The following is a 23,903-nucleotide window of genomic DNA, read 5'->3' on the forward strand; positions in this document are numbered from 1 at the left end:
AGGGGTGGCTTCGCAGCTCCAAAGGGTCCTGAAGGAAACGGATTATCTGGACCCTTATCAGTCAGGTTTCAGGCCCGGCTATGGAATGGAAACGGCATTGGTCGCACTTATGGATGATCTCTGGCAGGAGCGGGATGGTGGTAGTGCGACCATCCTTGCTCTCCTTGATCTCTCAGTGGCGTTCAATACCGTCGACCATGGTATCCTACTGGGACAGCTCAGGGATATGGGGGTGGGCGGCACAGTTTTGTGCTGGTTCACCTCCTTTCTCCAGGGCCGGTCCCAATCGGTGAGTACAATGCTGTTGGCCTTCTTAGCATTTGTCCTGCATATTTGCAGAGGACCACCTATTTTTGCATTGCTACACCAAAGCCATCAATACATGATACAATGGTGGGTTTTGTTATCAGCCAGCTCGTCATAGAGTCTGACACAGAATAGGGCTAAGAGGGAATTACTGGCCCAAGGCCACACATTTGGCTTCTATACCTAAGGGAAGACTAGAACCTGGGTCTCCCTGCTCCTAATCCAGCACTTTAACCACTATACCACACTGGTTCTCTCAGATACTGAGTACATAAACATAAAATTGAATAATGGAGAAAGTTTAGGGATTTGCAAACTTTGAAGGGGTGCTTCATCTTGACAAAGATTCAACCAAAGCTTTTCTTCAAAGCACTTTGAATGCTCCCAAATTTCACAGTGTGGTTGCACTGCCTTGCTCCAACTAATAAATGATGCTTCAGAACCCACCTCACCAAAGCAAACAAGCAAACACCAAAACTTTGTATATCCCTAAATATATAAAACAGTATATCAGAAAATTGCCCAACTTTTCTCTTTCAAACTATTTGTTACATAAATTCAAATAGAATATAGGACCAATATAAAAAAGTCTATTTTCCTGACATGAAACCAGCAAGAGCCTCTATTACACCACAAATGTCTGTGATAAAGTGGAAAAAGTTTGTTATCTCACGGATAGCAATCATAGCTATTTCAACAGAAAAAAACTGGAAACAACACAGGAACAATTGTAGAAATAGAATGCAGATTTCTACATGAATAGCCCATTTCACAAAACTGACTTCTCACATAAGCATCTATAGCACTGTGTTTATGTGAAGTGCCCTTTCACTCTGAACTGGTCCTAACAGAGTGACAAAACCAACTTTGTCATCTGCTAGATCATGCCCACCTGGAACAGATGTGCCGAGGACAGTCCCTCATTATCTTACTCATTCATTATACACAGGGCTGCCCTTGAAGATCACGTAGAAACTTCAGCTGGAGTACCTACCAGTGTGTTTCCAAGTGCAATTCAAGGTGTTGTTCTCTGCCTTTAAAACTCTACACAGATCCCCTTTGTCAGCTATATCGTGCCTGTCTAACCCAGATTGTCAGAGAATGGTCTAAGGATCCCACTTATCATGAGGTGCAACTGAAAAGTGCCCAATGACAGGCATTGTCTGTGGGGGCTCCCTTCTTGTGCAATGTCCTACCCTCTAGATGAGGATGGCCCCCACTTCTATGGATTTCCAGAAGCAGTTAAAAACCTGGCTCCAATATTAATATTAGCTCTAATGTATTAATTAATTAATTCTATTTATTTATATGACACCTTTATATAGCCACCCACCTCACACAAAGCAACTCTGAATTTTGTATTATTTATTACTACTGTGGTTTCTTTTACTAATTTTAAAAATCTTATTTATCAACTGACTCTGAAAGGTTTACAAAAGCAACCTCCACAGCCAATGCAACAATAGCAAAGAAACAGTAATATATAATAAAAGAGATAGTTTTTAATCAGATTAAATATTAATATCTGTTCACTACCTACAGTCTCTTGTGATTCAGTCCATAGATAATTGCATAATAAATAAATATAATTATTGTGAATATTTTACCCTGCAACATAAAAATGTCATTTCTAATGAGATCTTCACTACAATCCTATACAGTTTATGTCTACTCAGAAGTAAGCCCCAAATTGAGTTCAGTGTGGCTTCCACCCAGGTCAATAGTGAGAAAATTCTAGCCTAATCATACAGCTTTTTAGCCACCTGAGTTCCTGTGTAGCAGTTTAGAACAAGCCAAAGATGTTCTGAATTGATATTTCTTATTTTAGAAATCCCTCAATACAATGCAATACAGTGCATAATGTGGAAAGTACATTTTTCTTCCACGACCAAAAGATACCCATCTGATGGCTGGTGAAACTAAGGACGTACAATGCAGTATCTGCTGACAAACGTTACCCATTAATTGGGTGACAAAAAAACTTCTACACATCCAGCTTTGCTGATATATTCTGAGTGAATTTTGGCAAGCTCCAAAGGAGCTAATTAATTAACAGTTAAAAAGCCACTCTTCTGAAGAGGTGGCTTTAAACCAGAGTATGGAAATTATGGAGGGAGGCAACTTGGAAGACAAATGAATGGGACTGCCAGATAAGCATTTTTAAATGGAGGTGCATAAAGGGGAAGCCAGAATTTGAAGAACAGCTTATAAAAAATTCCAACAAAATAGAATAAATAGCAAGAAACATACATATTAATAGATTCTAGTTCCAATTAGTGTTACTTTTTTACTATATTTTGTTATCAGAAAAAATATTTTCCTTGTAAAAAAAATCAAGAATTCCTTCAATATCCTTCAACGATTTTGAAACATGGCACAATTCCCTTTAGTTGCCAAATTCTAGGAATGCTTTGGCAGGGATTATACATGGTGCAGGCATCTACCGACCTGAAGAGACTGCTGGGAATATCGGCCTGCAATCAGCCCCAGCAGTTTTTAGCCAAGCAGCTTTAGGCCTCAGGCAAGCTAGGCTAGAAATTGTCCCTGTGCTTACTTCTTGATACAGGGGAAAGTCTCACATGGCTGAAACGGCAACAATAAACATCTGTGGCCAAAATATAGAACACTCCATCCAGAGTGCTAAGTCAACTCTGCATATTCTAAGCCTTCAGGTTTTATAAACTGTCTGCATTAAGGAAAGACCCACAAAACAAGTGGATTTTTAGCTATTGCATTCTACTAGGCTGACTGAGGATTGATTATGTGCCATCAAATCGGTGTTGACTCTTAGTGAACACAAAGATAGATTTTCTTCATGACGATTTGTTCCTAACCTGGTCCTTCAGGTCTTCTAATGGTGCACCTGTCACCACTGTAACTGAGCCCATTCCCCTTGCTGCTGGTTGTCCTCTTCTCCTTCTTTTCTTCCATCATTCCCAGCATTACAGCATTCTCCAAAGAACTAGGCATAATATGTCTGAAGTAGGATAATTTGACCCTGGTCATTTAGGCCTCGGGTGAGAACTCTGGATTGATTTGTTCGATGATCTATTTGTTTGTTTTCTACTAGGGTACAGCTTATGAATAAAAGCAACAGCCTTCCTCCCTGAGACAATCTGAGGGGAAGGGGGAAATAGAATCTGTATGAGATGGACAGATAGCATAAATAAAACATGATTTGCACTGAGTAAATTAGTACAGAATCCAATTACCCTTTTCTGAACAGGGTATGAATTTATATGAATTCATTCTGAACTGCATATATAAATGATTAGGCCTGTGTGTAGTGGCAATGCTTCATGGAGCTGCCTCAAGTTAGATCAAAGAAATGATCTGATCTGTGGCAACATGCTCCACCTCGGCGGTACTCATCAAAGCAAGGTACTTTCTTTCAGATGGCTGCTTTTGCAGAACTGCTGGAAGAGGTGTCTTTGACATGTGCAAAGGCCTTCCATGAGTACCAAGCACTGCAATGTTTCATAAATCCACCTCAAAGGCCACTTCGACTGAGTTTCAATCAAAATGAAGTGTCCCTTCAAGGCTTCACACAGCCTGATATATGACCACTACCGAACAGGATTTTTTGTTCTGGCAGAACAGCGAGATGCAAATTAGACATCTGTGGCCTAACTGGTACAACCATAAACCTGGGGTCTTTGGTATAATATGTCAATGATTTCTGTTGTGTATTTGATTTTAAAAACCCTGAATACCAAACAGCCAATTTCACAGACACCAGCTAATTTCATACCTCATCCTGTTCATCACTGAAAGCATCATTTGAGGAGTTGAACCAACCTCATAATAAGATCCCTTATTACCTCTCTTTACTAGAGTGGCTGTTATCAAAGACTGTTTTCTATCCTGACAATGGTATGGTCTAATAATTTAGGAAATGAAAAATACTACTGTTTACATCTTACGTTCTGGAAGGAAACTTCTACTCATATGACAGGACTTTCCGTTCCTCTGGACTTGTTTTCACTTCTCATCTGCTCAACTGAATGAACCAAAATATCAAAAGCATTTGAAAGCTAATGCTTGTTAACAAGGCACGCTAGAACACACATATCAACTGAAAGATTAACTGAAATTCTTGCATAATTTGACAATTTGCCATTTGGCTCAAAGTAAAATAACATTCCAGATTTAACAATCAAGAGCTGCAGTTCCTAAGCTGTGCACTGTGGTGCCCTGGGATACCACAGCAAACTCATAAGGGCACCATGGGATATTTTAAATTTGGACCTAACTATTTAATAAACGGAACTGTTAGGTATTTCTTTTGGCCTATGGGCCTTGTGAAAAAATTACTGAGACATTAAAAGGGCGATGAACCAAGAAGGTTTGGGAGAGCCAATTTGGTCTAGTGATTAAGATACCAGGCTACAGAGCAGGAAACTGTGAGTTCTAGTCCCACCTTAGGCATGAAAGCCGACTGGGTGACTTTGGGCCAGTCACTCTCTCTCAGCCCAACTCACCTCACAGAGTTGTTGTTGTGGGGAAAATAGGAGGAGGAAGGAATATTAAGTATGTTCACCACCTTCAATTATTTATAAAAAATAATAAAGGTGGGATAAAAAATCTAAAAAAAAATATTTCTGATCTACAGAAAGTTCTTCATCTGAAATGTGTACCAAAACTATGTGTCCACATGGCTCTATTCCCACAACACACTAAAATGAACCAAGAGGGGAGAGGAAGAATGCTTTAAAGGGTGCAGTTGACCCAGTCATTTAATCCCAGAGTAGGAAGTATGAGTTAATAACTTCATCCCAAAACAAACCCGTTCATGCCCAGGAGTAATTTAATTCCAGCCGGTCACTTGTGTCTGGGGATATTTAAAAGCAATCAGTTAGTTAGCTAATTTTGCTTAGCTCATTCTCCAAGAAAGGGAGCTGGAGAGAACTGTTTGAAAAACAGCTCTCTCCATTACAGAACACACTGTCAATGTCTGGCAGCATAGAATATACCTCCCAAACACTGACTTGCCTTGCTGACTTAGACCATACTTACTGTTATCTGCCTGGTCAATGGAAAAAGGAGAAATGATGTAATGAGGTTTTGCCACTGTCAACTTTTTCCTAGTTTGGTGGTCTTAGAGGACACAGACAGCGGGTGGGACGCTGTACTTCCAAATTTTGATTTTTGAGCCTATTAATGTGATTGTGTGCTCCCAGATCTGCCAGTAAGAAGTTCTGACTGGGGTAATTGTCCAGGTAGTTCCCCAGTTAAGAACGCCTGGTTTATGGACAACCCATAGTTAAGAACGGAGCCTATTGTAGCAAAATTCGAGTTAAATACACAATGATTCAAGTTAAATACACAATGGTTTGAGTTAATTATACAATACTACTTATACAGTATTATACAATAGTACCGTTCTGGCTTACATACAAATTCGACTTAAGGACAGACCTTGGGAGCGGAACTCATTCTAAACTGGGGCTACCTGTATGTTATTGGAGTAGGGCCAATGTATCTCAAACAGTGCCTCCTCAGTAACTTTTCTAAATACAGAAATACAGAACTTGATTCAATTTCTGCAAAAAATGTTTTTAAAACTGAAGATGGTTGCTGTAGAGTAGCCTTCCGAAATTTAGTCCTCCAGAAATGTTGCCTATTGACAAAAATAAGGTTTTCCCATTCTTTGTTCCAAGTGAAACAGTGTATCTGAAAGTAAGATTTTTCAGACACAACTTTCAAATTCCATTACCACATTTAAAGTGGTTAACATGGAATAGAAAGTTAATCCTGAAAGAGGAAGAAAAATGTGCAAGGTTTACCCCCATAGTACTTGAAAAAGAAATAGACAAGGTATCTTCATTCATGAACAAGTATTGGTGTGAATTCTACCTTAAAACACTAGGAATTTGATCCTAGAAAAAATTTTAAAAACATATATGCTGCCATTTTTAACAGAAAAGCTCCATAAATTAATAAATATATTTGAGTTGTTATTGAGCTATTTGAGTAGCTCTACCAATTTTCAAGTGAACGTATTCACCCTGCCCAGCATATATCTTTTATTTGTGCAACCGGCAATTACTGTATATGGCAGTGAGAAAACTAATAAATATTTAAATCAATTCAACTTAATACAAAGTTAATGCTAGTTATATTTAAATCAAACTCTCTTTTTTTGTTGTTTTTTGTTGTTTTTGCTAAAATTACAGTTAAATGATTCTCAGAGGGATTTATTGGCATAACACATCTTGCCAGTCCATACAACACAGTACAATAAATGGGTATATACCATGATAGATAGCGCTGCTGTTACTGTTGAGGTAAGATTCGACCAGTGGTGCTTGCTCTTCAGACTGTTTCATTCTACGTGCTCTTGTGCGGCTGTCCACATTGGACTGAACCATCATTGGTTCCTGACGTTTCTTCTTCTGCTTCTGTTCTAGCAAGGCTCTCTAGGAGGAATGCAAAGACACAAGGGATCAATTCAAATGCTACAGCGGGATGGAAACTTGCTCTGTATCTCAGTAGATGCACTGAAACAAATGTTACCATGTTTGATCTTAACACTATCAAAACATTGTCACTTTTGCTGATACCTGTGTGAAAAGAAACAACACTTACATTATTAAAAGAAAACAACCGAACGCTAGATGTTTGGAATAAGAACAAGAACAGGAAGCACCTCAGAAGTAGATATTGTATAGGACTGTATTTCTTTACCCACTTATCTTTGCCAATCTAAAGATACAGTATAAAAATACGGTTATCTTTCCCAGTAGGCTTAAACACAAATACAGGATTAATTATATTTCATGAATCGTCAGATTAATTCCTGGCTGAGATGCAACAAAAACTAGAAAAGGGGGGGGGGGAGGAACAAGATGACAAACCTGGCAGACAACCCAAAACATTCCATGAAGGGGTCTCCAGCCACCCTAGCCCAAGGTCTAGATGACCTTCTGGCAGGTCCTCATTCCAGAGGGCAGACGCTACAACAGAGAAGGTACACTTTCTGGGTCCTGATGGATAACATTGTTTGATCAAAGGAACTTGAAGCACGCCCACTCTATCAGCTTGAATTGGCCACACAGATGACACAGGAGATAGGAGGTCCCTCAATCAGGCCTTATGCCGTGTAGAGGTTTATAAGTCATAAGCAACACCTTGAATTGCACCTGGAGGCAAACTGGCAACCAGTGCAGCTTGCAGAGCAGAGGTGTCACATGGGCAAATTGAGGCATGCTGATAACTGCCCCTGCCACTGTGTTCTGAACCAGCTGAACCTTCCAAGTGGTCTTCAAGGGCAGCCCCAGGTAGACTGCAATGCAATAGGCTAACTGTGAGGTGACTAGGACATGAGTGACTACCTGAAGGGCCTCCTGATCCAGGAAAGGGCACAACAACTGATCCAGAAGAAATTGTACCAAGGTCTTCCTGGTCAAAACTGCCACTTGCTCATCAAGCAGGAGCTGTGAGTCCGTGAAGACCCCCAGATTGTGCACCACCTTTCAGTGTGGAAGACTGACCCCCAGGCATCTCATCCAGACCTGCCCAGTTGCAGTGGATCTGAGCAATTTTATCTGCCAGATAGCCAGAATATTCCTCACAGCAGCCTTGCAGATGGTCCCATAGCCTATCCTTACCCAATAGGGACCCTAAACAGGGTCACTGAATGGCTATCAACATACACAATAAGGGCAGAGAAATAATGATGTTTTGCCACCCTTACCACTACAAGGTAACCCTAATATGGGTTTTACCCATGTTGGGTCATACCCGCTCTGAGTCTTCCTCCAACAAAGGAAGGTTTATGACTGTAGGTTTATTAAAATATTAACAGAGTTAAAAGAAGGGAAAAGAAATTCATTTTTAAATCCAGATTCTAATTTTTGAATAGATTTTAAAATAAAAGTGAAATTATAATATCAAAATCACACCTACTTTAAAAAAAATGTACACTTAAACTGTGTTTCAGTTTATAGTCACTAAGGAGACTTTATAGTCAGAACGAAGAGAATTTATATCCTTTCTGATGTTTCCATTTTTTATCACAATAACCTACAGTATACATTAATGGGGCATTTCTCATACTGACTAAATTTAAATGTCCTCAACAAACTATGGGTCTAACTTTAAAGAGTCTTTAAGTGTCCCCCTTAAAAGATGCATTGGTTTATTTTCTTAGGCTCTCAAGCTTTCTTTTAGAATGGAAAGAGTTGAGTATTGAGAGCTATATAATAATAGTTTGCTGAGGCTATTTCTCTGAAATAAACAAGCTAAATGTAAAAGTAGATGCATAAATACAATTTTTCTAAATGAAGGTGAGAATAAAACATTTGTTGTTGTTTAGTCGTTAAGTTGTGTCCGACTCTTCGTGACCCCATGAACCATATTGCGCCAGGCCTTCCTGTCCTTCACTGCCTCCCTGAGTTTGCTCAGTTTCATGCTCATTGCTTCAGTGATGCTATCTAACCATCTCATCCGCTGCCATCCTCTTCTCCTTTTGCCTTCAATCTTTCCCAGCATCAAGGTCTTCTCCAAAGAGATCTCTCTTCGCATTAGGTGACCAAAGTATCTGAGCTTGAGCTTCATTATCAATCCTTCCAATGAGCAATCAGGGTTGATTTCCTTTAAGATTGACTGGTTTGACCTCCTAGCAGTCCAGGGGACTCTCAAGAGTCTTCTCCAGCACCACAGTTCAAAGGCATCAATTCTTCGGCGCTCAGCCTTCTTTATGGTCCAGCTCTCACAGCCATACATTACTACTGGAAAAACCATAGCTTTGACTATGAGGATCTTTGTCGGCAAGGTGACGTCTCTGCTTTTTAGTATGCTATCTAGGCTTGCCATAGCTTTCCTCCCAAGGAGCAAGCGTCTTTTAATTTCATGGCTGCAGTCTCCATCTGCGGTGATCTTGGAGCCCAAATAAATGAAGTTTGTTACTGCTTCCATTTCTACCCCTTCTATTTGCCAGGAATTGATGGGTCCAGATGCCATGATCTTAGTTTTTTTAATGTTGAGTTTCAAGCCAGCTTTTGAACTCTCCTCTTTCACCCTCATCAAGAGGCTCTTTAGTTCTTCTTCACTTTCTGCCATTAGGGTGGTATCGTCCGCATATCTGAGGTTGTTGATGATTCTCCCTGCAATCTTAATTCCGGCTTGTGATTCTTCCAACCTGGCATTTCTCATGATGTACTCTTCATATAGGTTAAATAAACAGGGTGACAGTATACAGCCTTGTCGTACACCTTTCCCTATTTTGAACCAATTGGTTGTTCCATGACCGGTTCTAACTGTTGCTTCTTGGCCCGCATACAGATTTCTCAGGAGACAGGTAAGGTGGTCTGGTACTCCCATCTCTTTAAGAATTTGCCACAGTTTGTTGTGATCCACACAATCAAAGGCTTTTGCATAGTCAATGAAGCAGAAGTAGATATTTTTCTGGAACTCTCGTGCTTTCTCCATGATCCAGCGAATGTTGGCGATTTGATCTCTAGTTCCTCTGCCTCTTCGAAACCCAGCTTGTACATCCGGTAGTTCTTGGTTCATGTATTGCTGAAGCCTAGCTTGTAGGATTTTGAGCATAACCTTGCTAGCATGTGAAATGAGTGCAATTGTGCGATGGTTTGAGCATTCTTTGGCATTGCCCTTCTTTGGAATTGGAACATAAACTGACCTTTTCCAATCCCGTGGCCACTGTTGCGTTTTCCAAACTTGCTGGCATATTGAGTGCAGCACTTTAACACCATCATCTTTTAGTATTTTAAATAACTCAGCTGGAATACTGTCATCTCCACTAGCTTTGTTGTTAGCAATGCTTCCTAAGGCCCACTTGACTTCACTCTCTAGGATGTCTGGCTCAAGGTCAGTGATCACACCAGCGTGGACATCAGGGACATTAAGATCTTTCTTGTATAGTTCTTCTGTGTATTCTTGCCACCTCTTCTTAATCTCTTCTGCTTCTGTTAGGTCCCTGCCTTTTTGTCCTTTATCATGCCCATCTTTGCACTAAACGTTCCTTTCATATCTCCAATTTTCTTGTAGAGATCTCTAGTCTTCCCCATTCTATGGTTTTCCTCGATTTCTTTGCATTGTTCATTTAAGAAGGCCTTCTTATCTCTCCTTGCTATTCTCTGGAAATCTGCATTCAGTTGCTTATATCTTTCCCTTTCACCCTTGCTTTTCGCATTCCTTCTTTCCACAGCTATTTGTAAAGCCTCATCAGACAGCCATTTTGCTTTCTTGCATTTCTTTTTCTTTGGGATGGTTTTAGTTGCTGCCTCCTGTACAATGTTACGGACCTCCGTCCGTAGTTCTTCAGGCACTCTGTCTACCAAATCTAATCCTCTAAATCTATTCATCACCTTCACTGTGTACTCACAAGGAATATGATCTAAGTCATACCTGAGTGGTCTAGTGGTTTTCCCTACATTCTTCAATTTAAGCCTAAATTTTGCAGTAAGAAGCTCATGATCTGAGCCACAGTCAGCTCCTGGTCTTGTTTTTGCTGTCTGTATAGAGCTTCTCCATCTTTGGCTGCAAAGTATATAATCAATCTGGTTTCGGTATTGACCATCTGGTGATGTCCATGTGTAGAGTCGTCTCTTGGGTTGTTGGAAAAAAGTGTTTGCTATGACTAGCTTGTTCTCTTGACAGAATTCTATTAGCCTTTGCCCTGCTTCATTTTGTACTCCAAGGCCAAACTTGCCTGTTATTCCGATTACTCCTTGACTTCCTACTTTAGCATTCCAATCCCCTATGATGAAAAGGACATCTTTTTTTGGTGCTAGTTCTAGAAGGTGTTGTAGGTCTTCATAGAAGCAGTCAACTTCAGCTTCTTCAGCATCAGTGGTTGGGGCATAGACTTGGATGACTGTGATATTGAATGGTTTGCCTTGGATACGCACTGAGATCATTCTGTCGTTTTTGAGGTTGTACCCCATTACTGCCTTTCCCACTCTCTTATTGACTATGAGTGCAACTCCATTTCTTCTAAGGGTTTCTTGCCCACAGTAGTAGATATAATGGTCACCCGAATTAAATTCACCCATTCCCGTCCATTTCAGTTCGCTGATTCCCAAGATGTCGATGTTCAATCTTGTCATCTCATGTTTGACCACATCCAGCTTGCCTTGGTTCATAGATCTTACATTCCAGGTACCTATACAATATTGTTCTTTACAGCATCGGACCTTCTTTTCGCTTCCAGATACATCCACAGCTGAACGTCCTTTCGGCTTTGGCCCAGCCGCTTCACTCTTTCTGGAGCTACTTGGAATTGCCCTTCGCTCTTCCCCAGTAGCATACTGGACACCTTCCGACCCGAGGGGCTCATCTCCCGGCGTCATATCTTTTAGCCTTTTAACATTGTCCATGGGGTTTTCTTGGCAAGGATACTGGAGTGGGTTGCCATTTCCTTCTCCAGTGGACCACATTTTGTCAGAACTCTCTGTCATGACCTGTCCGTCTTGGGTGGCCCTGCATGGTATAGCTCATGGCTTCACTGAGTTACGCAAGCCCCTTCGCCACGACAAGGCAGTGATCCATGAAGGGGAATAAAACATTAGGGAGCCTATAATGGCACAGAGGGGAAAGAAAGCACATTTGTATTTTGACAACATCAAGTGCTCCAAATGTGTTACATTTTTTCTGCCAGCTACATCCTAAAGGTGCCTCCTATTCAGTACAATAATATTTCCAAAGCTTCATAGCAGGAAAGCAAAAATGCAGCCTCTGGACTGGGGAGAGGGGCTTTGATGCACTTCATAATAGCCCCCAACAGCCTTCCCCACTCTGCCACCCACTGCGTTTCCTGCTCCATTGCTCTCACTACTTTTCTGATACTGCCCTTCCCTTGTAACTTCCTGACCAATCCTTCCCTACCCATAGTTACAGCCATGATTCCTGTGCTTCTCTCTCTGCCTATTGTATATGCAGTGTCATTTGCCCAGCCCTCAATGAATCCTTTCCTAAATATCCTGTCTCCTCTAACCTCCCACCACACTGCCTTGGTTCTTCTATCCTGCAACTGAGACTTTTCTTTCCTACCCTCCCCTCACTGCCATCTGTTTCCCACTTTTCCAGTCCTGCCTTTTCCTCTCCTTTTCCTCTTGTATTTGAATTCTTGTTTGCTACTTGTTCCAAGGACCTCCACCTCATGATTCATGGACAGAAAGCGTTGTTGTTGTTATCTATTATTCTGAGCAATCAAAATGTATCAGTCCCACCAAATATGAAAATTACTAAGGAGAAACAAGCACAGAATCTATACTGATTTTATGCTAAGGGATCTCAAATGCCTTCCACTCATTAAAAGGTTCAGTAAAGTAAATGAAACACTTTGCTCAGTTTTAATCTCCTTTTCACATTCTTTATCAGAGCTTTATTATGGCCCTGCCCATTTTAGCTCTTGGCTCACCCAAGCCTCCAGCAAGTCTCACCATGCCTGATGTAATCCTTGAGCCAAAGGAAGCTGTGCATCCCTGCCTAATAGCTGTAACTACTGCAGAAAACCAGGAGGAGTGCTTACCAGGAGACTACTTTAACCTCCCTGCTCTTAAGTTGTTGATCAGGCAAGGTTCTGGCTAAGCCAGGAGTCCCAATGTTTTGGGTCAATAGGCACATTTGGAATCTTGATCACGTGTCATGGGCTATATCACAAAATGGTGTGCCCAATTTTTTAAAAAAAAATACCAGTTAGTCAGGTTATTCCTTGTCCTCTCTTATTGGCTCTCCAGCTTAGCTTTCTATGGTTATAATTTTTCAAAATCAAATCCTTGGCATTCTGTAAAAATACCTCTAGAATCTCCTTACAAGAAAAAAAAACCTTTCCTTTAAAAAAAAACTAAATGTATCTACAAAAATAAGATTATGAAGCCTGGCAGTTACCAAGCAAAGTTTCATCAACCATGTGGGCATCATGTTGAAGGCCCAGATGGTCTTGTGGTTTACTTAACCAAGGTTGATTAAATATATCATAATATCCATACTAATTGTAAAATATGATTAACCAACAGTAGTGGTTATGTTCACATAACACACTAATCCAAAACCAGGCAAATCATATTATGGATTAATGCAAACATAAAGATACAAAGATTCTAAATGTAAAATAAATCTGCTTAGAAACCCTTGAAAACTTTAATTTGTAATTGACAGGGACACATTTTTCGAAGAGAAAGGAGCTAATAATTCAACCCTGATTTCTCCTGTGAAAAAAAAATGTAACTGTTCTCAACTAAATAAAATATATTTTTCTTATACTGGACAAGTCCAGTTAAGTAAGCTCCATTTTTCAAAATGAAAAAGCACAAGCAACATTTTGCAAACTCACCTGTCTGTCAAGCTTTTGTTGTCGCAGGTTGCTGCTCTCATCATCTAAAACACTGCCAAGATAAGTATTTAAAAGAACATAAATTATTAATCTAATCACACAAGAAATTCTTGCTATTTTTTTAAAAAAACACACACATTTCCCTTCTATTTATAATACCTTGTAGTAGAAGTATTAGTCCCCATATACATTGGACTATACTTCCCATCCTCCCTAGCCAAGTTTCAAGACAGAAAAGACTGGTTTATAAAAACTATCTGCATTGCATATCAGTCTGATTCATGTGATCATCCAGTTTGGGCTTGTACCAAAATTATAAGATGGTTCCCAACTACAAGGAGGTTTGGGTTATATACCCCTTTAGTTTTACCTTTCATGTAATGGGCAGCAAGAACACAACTCACCACATCACCAGGCTCACCTATATACAATTCTGACATCACTGCCATGGGAGAATATTTGGATAAAATACATAAGCATAATAGAATAGTTGCAGAATTCCAAATCAGTAGAATAACTTCCTCATTAAAAAATTGGGAACTGACCATGTAATCTGGGACTAGATATATTAGATCTATACCCTATTCAAATGTTTCACAATGTATTCAAAGAGCCACCTAGGAACTTGGCATACCTAAATTTAAGGAAAGGTGGCAGCCAGATCCATAATTCCTGACGACCATACCTAGCAGCTTCGTACAGATGTTAAACAGCAAGGGAGGCAGAATAAGGACCCTATGGCACAGAGGCTGCAAGATGGAATAGTATACTCCAAATCCTTCCATCAGAAATCTGCCCTCAGGACACAAGTATAGTAGAGCCATGGCCTGCTCCTCTCCCCCCTGCCCCCCTCCCCCATGCCCCCCAAAAAACTTCCTAAGGCAGTCCAGGAGGACACTATGGCCAATGATATTAAAAGCTACAGAAGTATCCAGGAGCATAAACATCCCCATCTTGGTCTCTCACATCATCCACTAGGTCAGCTAGCACCATCTCTATGTCATGATTTGTCTTTAAACCAGATTGAAATAGACCCCAAAAACCATCCAGCAGTACTAAGAACTGATCCACCACCACCCTCAGACCTACCTTGACTGGAAAAGATGAAACTGACCATGGTCTAAAGTTGTTTTAAAGACAGGAATATAAACATTTTTTTAAAAAAATAAGAGTTATACCATCACCTCCTTTAAGAGATATGTTATCCCCTCCCAATGAAGGGAAATATCCACGATCAAACATCTCCCTCAGCATATCCCTCTGAGCCAGAATTAGCCAAGATGGAATTTGGTGGCATAAATTCATCCAAGCACTCTATTCATATCGTTAAGGTGCACCAGAACAAACTGATCCAATAGCATAATTTATACACAAGTTTTGTTGTATGCAATAATATCAGAGTGGGAGTAGACTAACATTGTTGTAATCTTTTTTCACCATATGGAGGCAGTAAGACAATTGGATCATAATACTCCTAATAATAATTCAAAACAAAATAAAAATAAAACCTTAGCAGCAACACAGAGTTAAAATATCAAAACACAGTTGTGGTGTTATAAACTCCTTCTGTGAAAGAATATTCTCAATCAAGCAGCAGAAAGAGATGCCTTAGCTAATGGAGATGTAGCATGGTTTAATATAAAAAGCCAGTCTGGTGTAGTGGTTAAGCATCAGGCTAGAAACCAAGATGAGTTCTAGTCCTGCCTTAGATACAAAGCCAGCTGGGTGACCTTGGGCCAGTCATCCTCTCTTAGCCTTAGAAAGGAGGCAATGGCAAACCACTTCCAAAAAACCTTGCCAAGAAAACTGCAGGGAAAGATTCTGAAGGCAAGCCTATTCATAGACCTTTCACATCATGCCTGGTTTGACCCATGGAGTAATCATTTTATTGGAAGTTGCTGGTACTTTCTACTGTGCAATATGAGTTTTACTGCACACCAAGTTTTGCATGATTAATGGGAATGCTTTCATGCTGACATTTAATATCACAAGCTGTGACTCCAAAGGAATAGAATGACCCATAATGAATCAAATAACGTTAAAACTTCCTGCTAGGAGGCTTGAATCTATTTACCATGCTACCAAATTTATGCAGCTACTGCTAGCATTGTCACAAAAACACTTGTACAGATACCTGACATAACATGATTCAGGGTTGATATAGCTCATTTTTCAAAGAACAAATCTACATTGCTAAATATCTGACAAGTTTCAAAATAATTTCCTTTAAAAGGAAATTGTTCATTTAAAGGAAAGTTTAAAAGGAAAGTGTTCATTTAAAGTTTGTATCCTGTAGAAACAACAGTGGTGAAAATGAGGTTAGAATTTGACCTAAGTGCATTTATATTATTTTAATTGGGTAGTCTCTGGAGGAAAGTTCAGTCATTCCCTCTGAGCTGGTGATTAATAATTTATTTCATTTTCCTGGACTCTCTCATGCAGATCACAACTGGTTTAATAGCTCATTGACAGGAAGTTTGTCATTTTAAAATTCCATAGTTCTTTCGCTAAGACAGGACCTATGGCACATCTTTAGAAATCCTCCACAAGACCTTTTTTCTCCAAAAATGTCTTTATTAGCATTTGAATGATGTTTGGTAGTTATAGTTGGGGTGGGGGGGAATCTCCCAGCAGTGTGACATGACCTACAAACACTGACAGAAGTTAAAACTATGAGGAATCAACCTGTGAGAAACAGGAAACTGGCACAGAAACTGCTGCTGAGCATCTTTGAAATTTCCTGATCTGGATGAGGAGAAATTGGTAGTTGTTTCCCATTCCTCTTTCAGGACTGGAGAGTACAAAAAAAAATTACTTGCAGGTGATTCATAGTCCCAGGTAAAGAACAAGGTTGATACCACATTTTAAATCGGAACATCAGTGCATCATTGCTTTATTAGGATCTAGAACCTGCACATTTGATCCTGTGGTAGGATACAGCAATAATGTTGTCTAACAAAACTTGGAACTGAACTGAACTGAACTGAACTGAACTGAACTGAACTGAACGGAACGGAACGGAACGGAACAGAACAGAACAGAACAGAACAGAACAGAAAGCTATTACACAAATGTTCAAAATCATAAGAAGCAAGAAGTAGGCTGGCTTTTACAACAACCTTAAAATTAGTTACAATATGGGTGGATAACTAAATAAATATTAAGAGTTTTCTCCAATATGTCTCGCCCTCTTCAGAAGCCGTGGAATAGTCATGTAAAAGAGTTACTACATAGCCATGGGATAGCTATGTAAAAAGGTTATTGTATAGGGGAATAATCATCTATAGTTTGACTACAGGCATCCATGAGAAGAATAAGAGGGAGACAAGTGATGAGACATGAGTCAATATCACAACACGGTGATTTATATACTTGTGTCTGACATTGGAAAACAATTATGAAAGGATGGGGTATGCATTGTAATATCATTGTGCACATAATTTTTTCATCATCATGGCTAGCTCCAAAAGTCTATGAGTCTGACCAAGAGGTTTCCCTGCTGTCCTCAGTTCCAGATTTCCAAGCAGTTCTAGGGTTTGTACTTTCGTGACTGTCCGAGGCTAAAGCTGGTTATGCATACCATGCAATAAGTTTGTGAAACTACTGCATGCTTCCCCATCATTGGAATCTACCCTCTGAAAAAGGTAAAAATGTTTGATTTACACCATAAGTCACTTGGCTGTATTGGTAATAGTATAAGGCACTTCTAGCAAAAGAAAATTCAGATTTATATCAGAATTATGCTACACTATTTCAAATAAACTTGTATGTGTGTGCATGTCCTCTATGCATATATGAGATTCTTAGTAGTACTGTAACATAATTTATTTGAAAATTAAACATTTGTCATAACTGGATACAGCTTACCACTGTAACTTCTGCTTTATTTCAATTTTTTTAATGATTGACTTCAGTAGAAGTTTACCTCCAGAAGTGAATATGAAATCTGTGGGTGGGTGGGTGTGTATGTGAATGTACATAAAAGTCTCTTCAGAAATGCCCAACAAGCACAGACACATAAACAACACTTTTAGGACAAGTACAATGCAGAGATTGAGTCCACTTCGTGTTGACATCTTTCAGATAATTTTCCACTCCACTGTAAATTTCAGACACATCTGGGAGTTTGAAATAGAGCACTTCATGCTATGTAAACTCTTGCACATTCAAAGCCAACCAGGTTCTGGAGAACAGATCGCTATCTACACAGAGAATAGAAGTCATTGCTTTAGACAGCAATTGATTTTTCAGCATGGGAATCAATATTAGAACTTCAAACAAAGTCAAGGTAGTTTACTACTTTACCTAGATTTCTGGCAGAAATCCTTCACTGTAAAAAAAAAAATGCTGCAATAAATAGGGGCAAGCAAGCTTGTAGTAACTTGAGGCAAAATGGGCAGGAAGATTTTTCATTCTTTTTCCACAACTTTTTGGAGGAAGATTTATACTGGGGGTGGTGAGGATTAAATTAACTGAAATCTATTTTAGGACTTTTCTAACCTCCAAATGGGGGAACCCATGCTACCAATGAGTAATCTGCATTCAGAGCAATCTCCAAGAGATGTTGGTTGCCTTCTTTTGCTTGGAATGATGGTGCTCAGTTTAATAATCGAAGAAAACTCATATTATCTTCCTAAGCACAATATCCACATGAAGGCACAACAAATCTATCAAAATTATTTTAACATTTTTGTATTTTGATTTGTATTTCTTACACCAAACAGCAGTACAGTACAAAGGCATTTGTTACATCGCTTTGTTTATTTGTGTGGTTGTCTCCTTTCATTCGAGAAGGCTGTTTGCTACCCCTTCTTTTATAAAAGTGGGAGGAACTGGCTGCATGTCAAATACAGTGGGCATTCTAAAGTCACACGCATATGGCTTTCATACTAATGTGAAACCAGGAGACTGTGAGTTCTAGTCCTTCCTTAGGCGTGAAAGCTGCTGGGTGACTTTGGGCCAGTCACTCTCTCTCAGCCCAATTCAACTCAAAGGGTTGATGTTGTGGGGAAATTAGGAGGAGGAAGGAGAATTAGGTAAGTTTGCCACCTTGAGTTATTTATAAAAATAATAAAGGCGGGATAAAAAATCTAAAAAAAAAAAAATTAAGGGCACTATGTATACCATCTGGAGGCCACTTCAGGTGAATATATACGACAACTGTGACCACACAGTGACTAACAACACTTTCACAAATCAGGTAAGATAATAATCTTATTAGAGCAGAACGTCTACACACAGTAGGATAAAGAAGAAACTTCTTTATCCCTGTCAGTACAACACTGTCTTTCCTGGAGTGAACATCTGTTCAGGATCGGACTAATTAAATTGCCTTCCCATAACTTCTGGGTTAGAACAGCAACAAATGCCAGGTAAAAACAAGTCATCTATATCCAATGAAATAGCAAGTGTGAAGAAGATGAGTACTTAACAAGCCAAGAATTAATCCACTAATTCCAATGTCTTATTCTATCCTTTCCAGAATTGATGCAAAGGAGAATGGGATAACTAAAAACAAATGCAGATTTAGAAAAATGGCTACTTCTCTTGCAGTTCTCCCCGGTGATTTTTATTTATTTTTTTACTGTGCAAATCACCTTGCTTTCATGTGACAAATCTTTACGTTGGGTATGGCATAACTGTGCCACCCAAAACACCCTGAGAAGCCTGAATAGATAGGAATTCATCTTTTCAGTTAAAGCTTGCCTCATTTGGTAAAACTGGTGAAAATCAATCAGCACCTTTCTCATTTTTCCACTCATTTGTTACAAAGACAGCTTCAGCCACTAGATAATTTTCTGATTTAATACTAGCTATGCCTATTACATCAGAGATGCAAGATTTTGCACGACCAGTTTCTCCAAAGAGGAAGGCTTTCATTTATCTTCTGTATTGAATAAAACAGGGTGCTTCTCAAGGAGAAAAAGAACAGGAGAAAAAGAACAGCAATAAGGAAGGCCTACCTGATAACATCCAAGCATGAAAACCAGATTACTCCTTTCTAGTCATCCTTTCTGCAATAAACTTCCAACCTTTGCTGAAGCCTAAAACTGCTAGATTAGCTAGACAGACTGTACAGATTTTATTTGGAATTCTGTGTTTGTGATTGTTAATTATCCTTGTTTTCCTGTGTTCCCCTTTTTCCAATAAATTCCTTTTATAACTACATATTTTAAATGGGAATTTCACATTAAAACCTTCCCCATGTGCAAGACTGCACTGTTGCACATCTACATCTTTTATTTCATATCTGGCACAAGGTTTGTTAGAGTCTGCATTTCTGGGGTTTGGACAAGAAGATTCAAAGCATCTTCCTTTCTATTTTCCGTAAAGCTGGGTTGAAGGGAGGGGTCCTTGGAAGAATTATGGGAGAACAGCTAAGAACTTTCTAGCTAGAAAGACTAGGGTGTGTCAAGAGATTCAGCCTGATCGATAGCAGCCTATCTTAAATTTCTTTTACTGGAACTTTTACAATAAGGTGTCTGCCAATAAAGTTTAAATTACTAACTCTCCCAGCTCATAACATATAGTCATTGAAGACAGGTTGGGAAGGTTCAAATGTTCTCATCTCTTATTTGGAACTCTTTTGCTTTTCCCACCAATTCTTTCAACTTTCTATTTTACCAGAGAAAAACCATTAAGAAGAAAAAATGGAATAACATCATGACATGTTTCTTTTGGGGAGAGGGGGCAGGTTACTCATATTTGAAGCTCACCATATAGAAGTATCCTTGGTCAAACATCAACATGAAATGCTGTAATAAATAAAATATAATTTCACTCCTCTCTCCTTTTTACTATGGCCAAAAATGATTAGAAGACTGAAGAGAGAAGAGTGTACAGTCAACAGTATGTAGAAACCACTTTCCAGTTTGCTTGATAGGTTAATTCAGCATCATTTTGCTATTTTTTCTGTAAAAGTTGAATTTACCCTTTACAACAGTTAATAGGTGTTGCAGGTGTTGGCAAAGTCCACATATAACACCACACAGAAAGGGATCTGCTGACATCTTGTATACAGCAATAACTTTGTCAACTCCTCTTGACCATCTTGCCAAGAATATAAATTATCATTGAAACTGGGTGGCCTAGAAATTTGAAATATAAAATAAATTTTAAAATATTTTAAAAATCACATATGTCTTATATTGGTTGCACAGTGTATAGCAAAATTATCTCCAAATTAATACCACCGTGTTTTAGAAGGCCTGTCCCACCCATCTCAATCTCACTGCCTTCACAATAAACCATATGGTTTGAAAAGGATCAGTAAACTTAGCATGGATGATTTCATTCTGGTAGAGACTAGAAGCACTCAGTAGTGTGTCGAGCCCTGCAAAACTGGCATATTCAGGAAACCTGAACAACCTGGATTTCTGGAAAGGTCTTCATTGCTAATAATGGAATATAGTAGAATCTTGAAAGCCTGCCAAAGTAATTTTCCAGCTCAACTTATCCCTAGCATAATTAAACTGCAGGTATTCCATGAGTTTCTTTCTCACTTTTTACCCCCTCCTCTGGACTCAGTCATTTTTTTCTCTAGCTGCCCTGCTTCCTCCTGTAACTGTTGTCCCTCCGCCATGTTTCCAGGGTCTGTTAGACGTTCTACCGCACTGCCTCGCCCTTCAGGCTCCCTCTCCCTCTCTGCTATGGAATGCATGGACACTGATCATTTCCCCCAGCACCCTCCCACCCTGCAAAGAAAGGCCAGGCATCTTCTGAAGGTCAGTGGACGAGTGTGAAATGGAAGAACCTGAAGAGGCTGGGATGTGTCCTTCTTTCTCCTGTTCAGTGTCTGAGTCCTAAACAGCAGCTTGTGAGGCAGGCATGGAAATAAGCACTGAACCCCCTTCTTTCTGGCAATCAAAGTCTGGTATGTCAGAAAGGGGGATGAGGCTGGGGGATGAAGCTTGTGTGAAAATTTCAGATGGAACTAGCAAGTAAGGTGGGGTACATGTATCATCTGCCACCACTTCCCACAATCTTTCTGTGTCAGGGTAGCCCTTTCAGGGAATTAAATAGTCTAAAATCCCCCTCCTGCATCTATAATCCAGCATCTATTCTATCTTGTATTCCTCTTCCCCATCAATCAGAACAAGGGAGAAAGGCGGGGGAGAGAGAAGCTGCCTTCCTGGAGGTCATCCATCCAAGCCCTGACATATGGTTCCTGTAGTTGTTGTTTTAAGCAAATCCAGTCCGATAGATCCACTGCCTGTCTCTTCGTCCTTAATATCTCTGGGGTTTTCTTACTTGAGGAGGCAAAATTATCAGTTTGCCCACTCAAATTCTATAGAAAAGTAGGATATAAAAGCAGCAAATAGATAAATATGATCTATAGGAAACAAAGAAGTATTGCGAAACTGTTCCTACTTGTTTGTTTATGGTTTTACAGAGGTTTATTTCTCCAAGAAATAAATACATTCACTATCAGTTCCACTCTGAGCTACATATATTCTCTTCTATTGGAATATTCACTATCTTTAAAAAAATGAATAAATAAGGAGGAAGCTGTTGATGACTTAATTAATTAAATGGTTGAAAGATAGACTGCAGGGCCTCTTTCTTAAGTAGTTATGTACCAAAGTCATGTAATGTATGAAGATGGGAGTAATCTTGCATTTGTAAATCAAGCACAGTGAAGAAGGAAGCAGCTGTTTCTCCTCCATCACCATTCCTGGTACTATCATTTGAGTAAGCAACCATTCTGGCCTTTCACAGTACTTCGTTCTGAGAGCCAAACAGCAAACAGAACTAAAAGGTTAAAGGTTAAAGGTCAGTTTATCCTCACTTCTCATAATTATACTGCCAGTCAAAGGGTTTTGTTAAAGATTAATGGCCCCACATTCAAATCTTGCAACTTATTTTCTTAATTTTCTCAGTTCCAAGCAAATAACTGAAATCACATTCCTATATGTGATTCTAGTCACTTTCTCATCTATTTATTTGCAGCGCACAAAATAATTTAATTTTTTTTTAATTTAAAAAAAAACCTCTGCAGGGATATGTAATGTAAAATAAAGAAAAAATAAACACAAAAAAATGTCCACAAAGAGAAAAAAAAAACAGAGATGTTCCTTCCAAAGTAGCCCTTCCTAGCCTTTTGGAGAATGCAATATGGGTTCCAGACCCATGCTGGTGTTAAACCATGATGGCAAGACAGCAGAGGTTGAAAAATATTTAATAATCGGGGCTGTGGAAAAAACCAGACGCAATAAAAGCAGTCCCCCAAACATCACTTGCAGGTACCCTTTAAAATAATGCAAAACACAGTGGACCAAAAAAGGGGGAAAAAAATCAGGGAGCTAAATCCTCAGTCTTCTGGTAAAAGTAAATGATCAAAGATCAAGAAGTGACAGAGTTATCTAAAAGGTGATGAAAGAATAATGCAGATTTCTCTCTCTCTCTCTCTCTCTCTCTCTCTCACCATTCAACTGAATTAACCATTTCAGTACAGATCCTATACTACAGTATGACCCTTGCAAAGCTGTCATTACAGCACTCTACCATAATAAAGATAAGTGCTATGAAGCTTGATGTGGGATTACCTCCATTTTTTCCAAATGCACTTAGTAAACTTTACTTCTGGGGCAATCTGAAAGACTTGAAAAGAACCAATAACAGGGCGATGGTGAAAGGAAGGGGATAAAGCCCCCTCCCCTCCTACAATCCCTAGCTGTTTCCATTTATCTCTGTTGTGTGTCTCTCTCTCTTATTCATTTGTTCTTTCTTTTTTTAAACACAAACCCAACCCTAACATTATTTGACAATTCTTTCATGGAGTTTAGCTCAAAAAAGTATAAATGTGGAAAATTCAAAAGCAGCCATCAGACCGTTCAGGGATGAGCCATAGAAATCAAAATTATAAATAAATAAGCAAGCAAACAGTTTAATTGTAGATAGAAAACGTGGGGTGAGCCTTCATCTCTATACCCATCTAATTGCTGCCAGGTTTTTCCTCAGGAAACACAACGTCAACAGAAGAATATGTTGCATCTCCACAGCTGTACAAGTCATGACCTATTTGTCTGGCCACAATCACCAATTCAAATAAGAACATTACATTAGAAACAGAAAGTTTCAATTGAAATGCACTGGGTTCTTTCTTGTAGACTGCAGAAATTCTGTAGCATTTGGATACAAAGCAGAAATGTTTCTTTGGCATCAGATGGGAGGAGGAGTGAAAACTTGTCATCTATTGAATTGCCATGGTTGTGTCTGTATTTTGGAGTCTAAAGCCCTTCATGGTTCATAGAAAGCAGAGAATGACAACAGAAATAACTATCGCACAACTGCTGCA

The 23,903-nt window shown here is 39.3% G+C and overlaps 1 protein-coding gene across 2 annotated transcripts in view; it reads right to left on the reverse strand.

Annotated features, from left to right (window-relative positions):
* TUB (TUB bipartite transcription factor) overlaps nt 1-23,903 on the reverse strand; it is a 97,554-nt gene that overhangs the window by 57,430 nt on the left and 16,221 nt on the right. For both annotated transcript variants that reach the window (XM_088145982.1, XM_088145981.1), the window contains exons 2-3: nt 13,607-13,658; nt 6,563-6,725 (exon numbers count right to left, since the gene is read on the reverse strand). In XM_088145982.1, coding sequence (XP_088002108.1) covers nt 6,563-6,725; nt 13,607-13,658 — 215 coding nt within the window. The remainder of the gene's footprint in view (nt 1-6,562; nt 6,726-13,606; nt 13,659-23,903) is intronic.

The sequence above is a fragment of the Python bivittatus genome, unplaced genomic scaffold (assembly GCF_059951505.1).
Source record: "Python bivittatus isolate LINGU-HERP-01145 unplaced genomic scaffold, Pbiv_v1 ctg000480_np1212, whole genome shotgun sequence".
NCBI classification, from domain to species: domain Eukaryota; kingdom Metazoa; phylum Chordata; class Lepidosauria; order Squamata; family Pythonidae; genus Python; species Python bivittatus.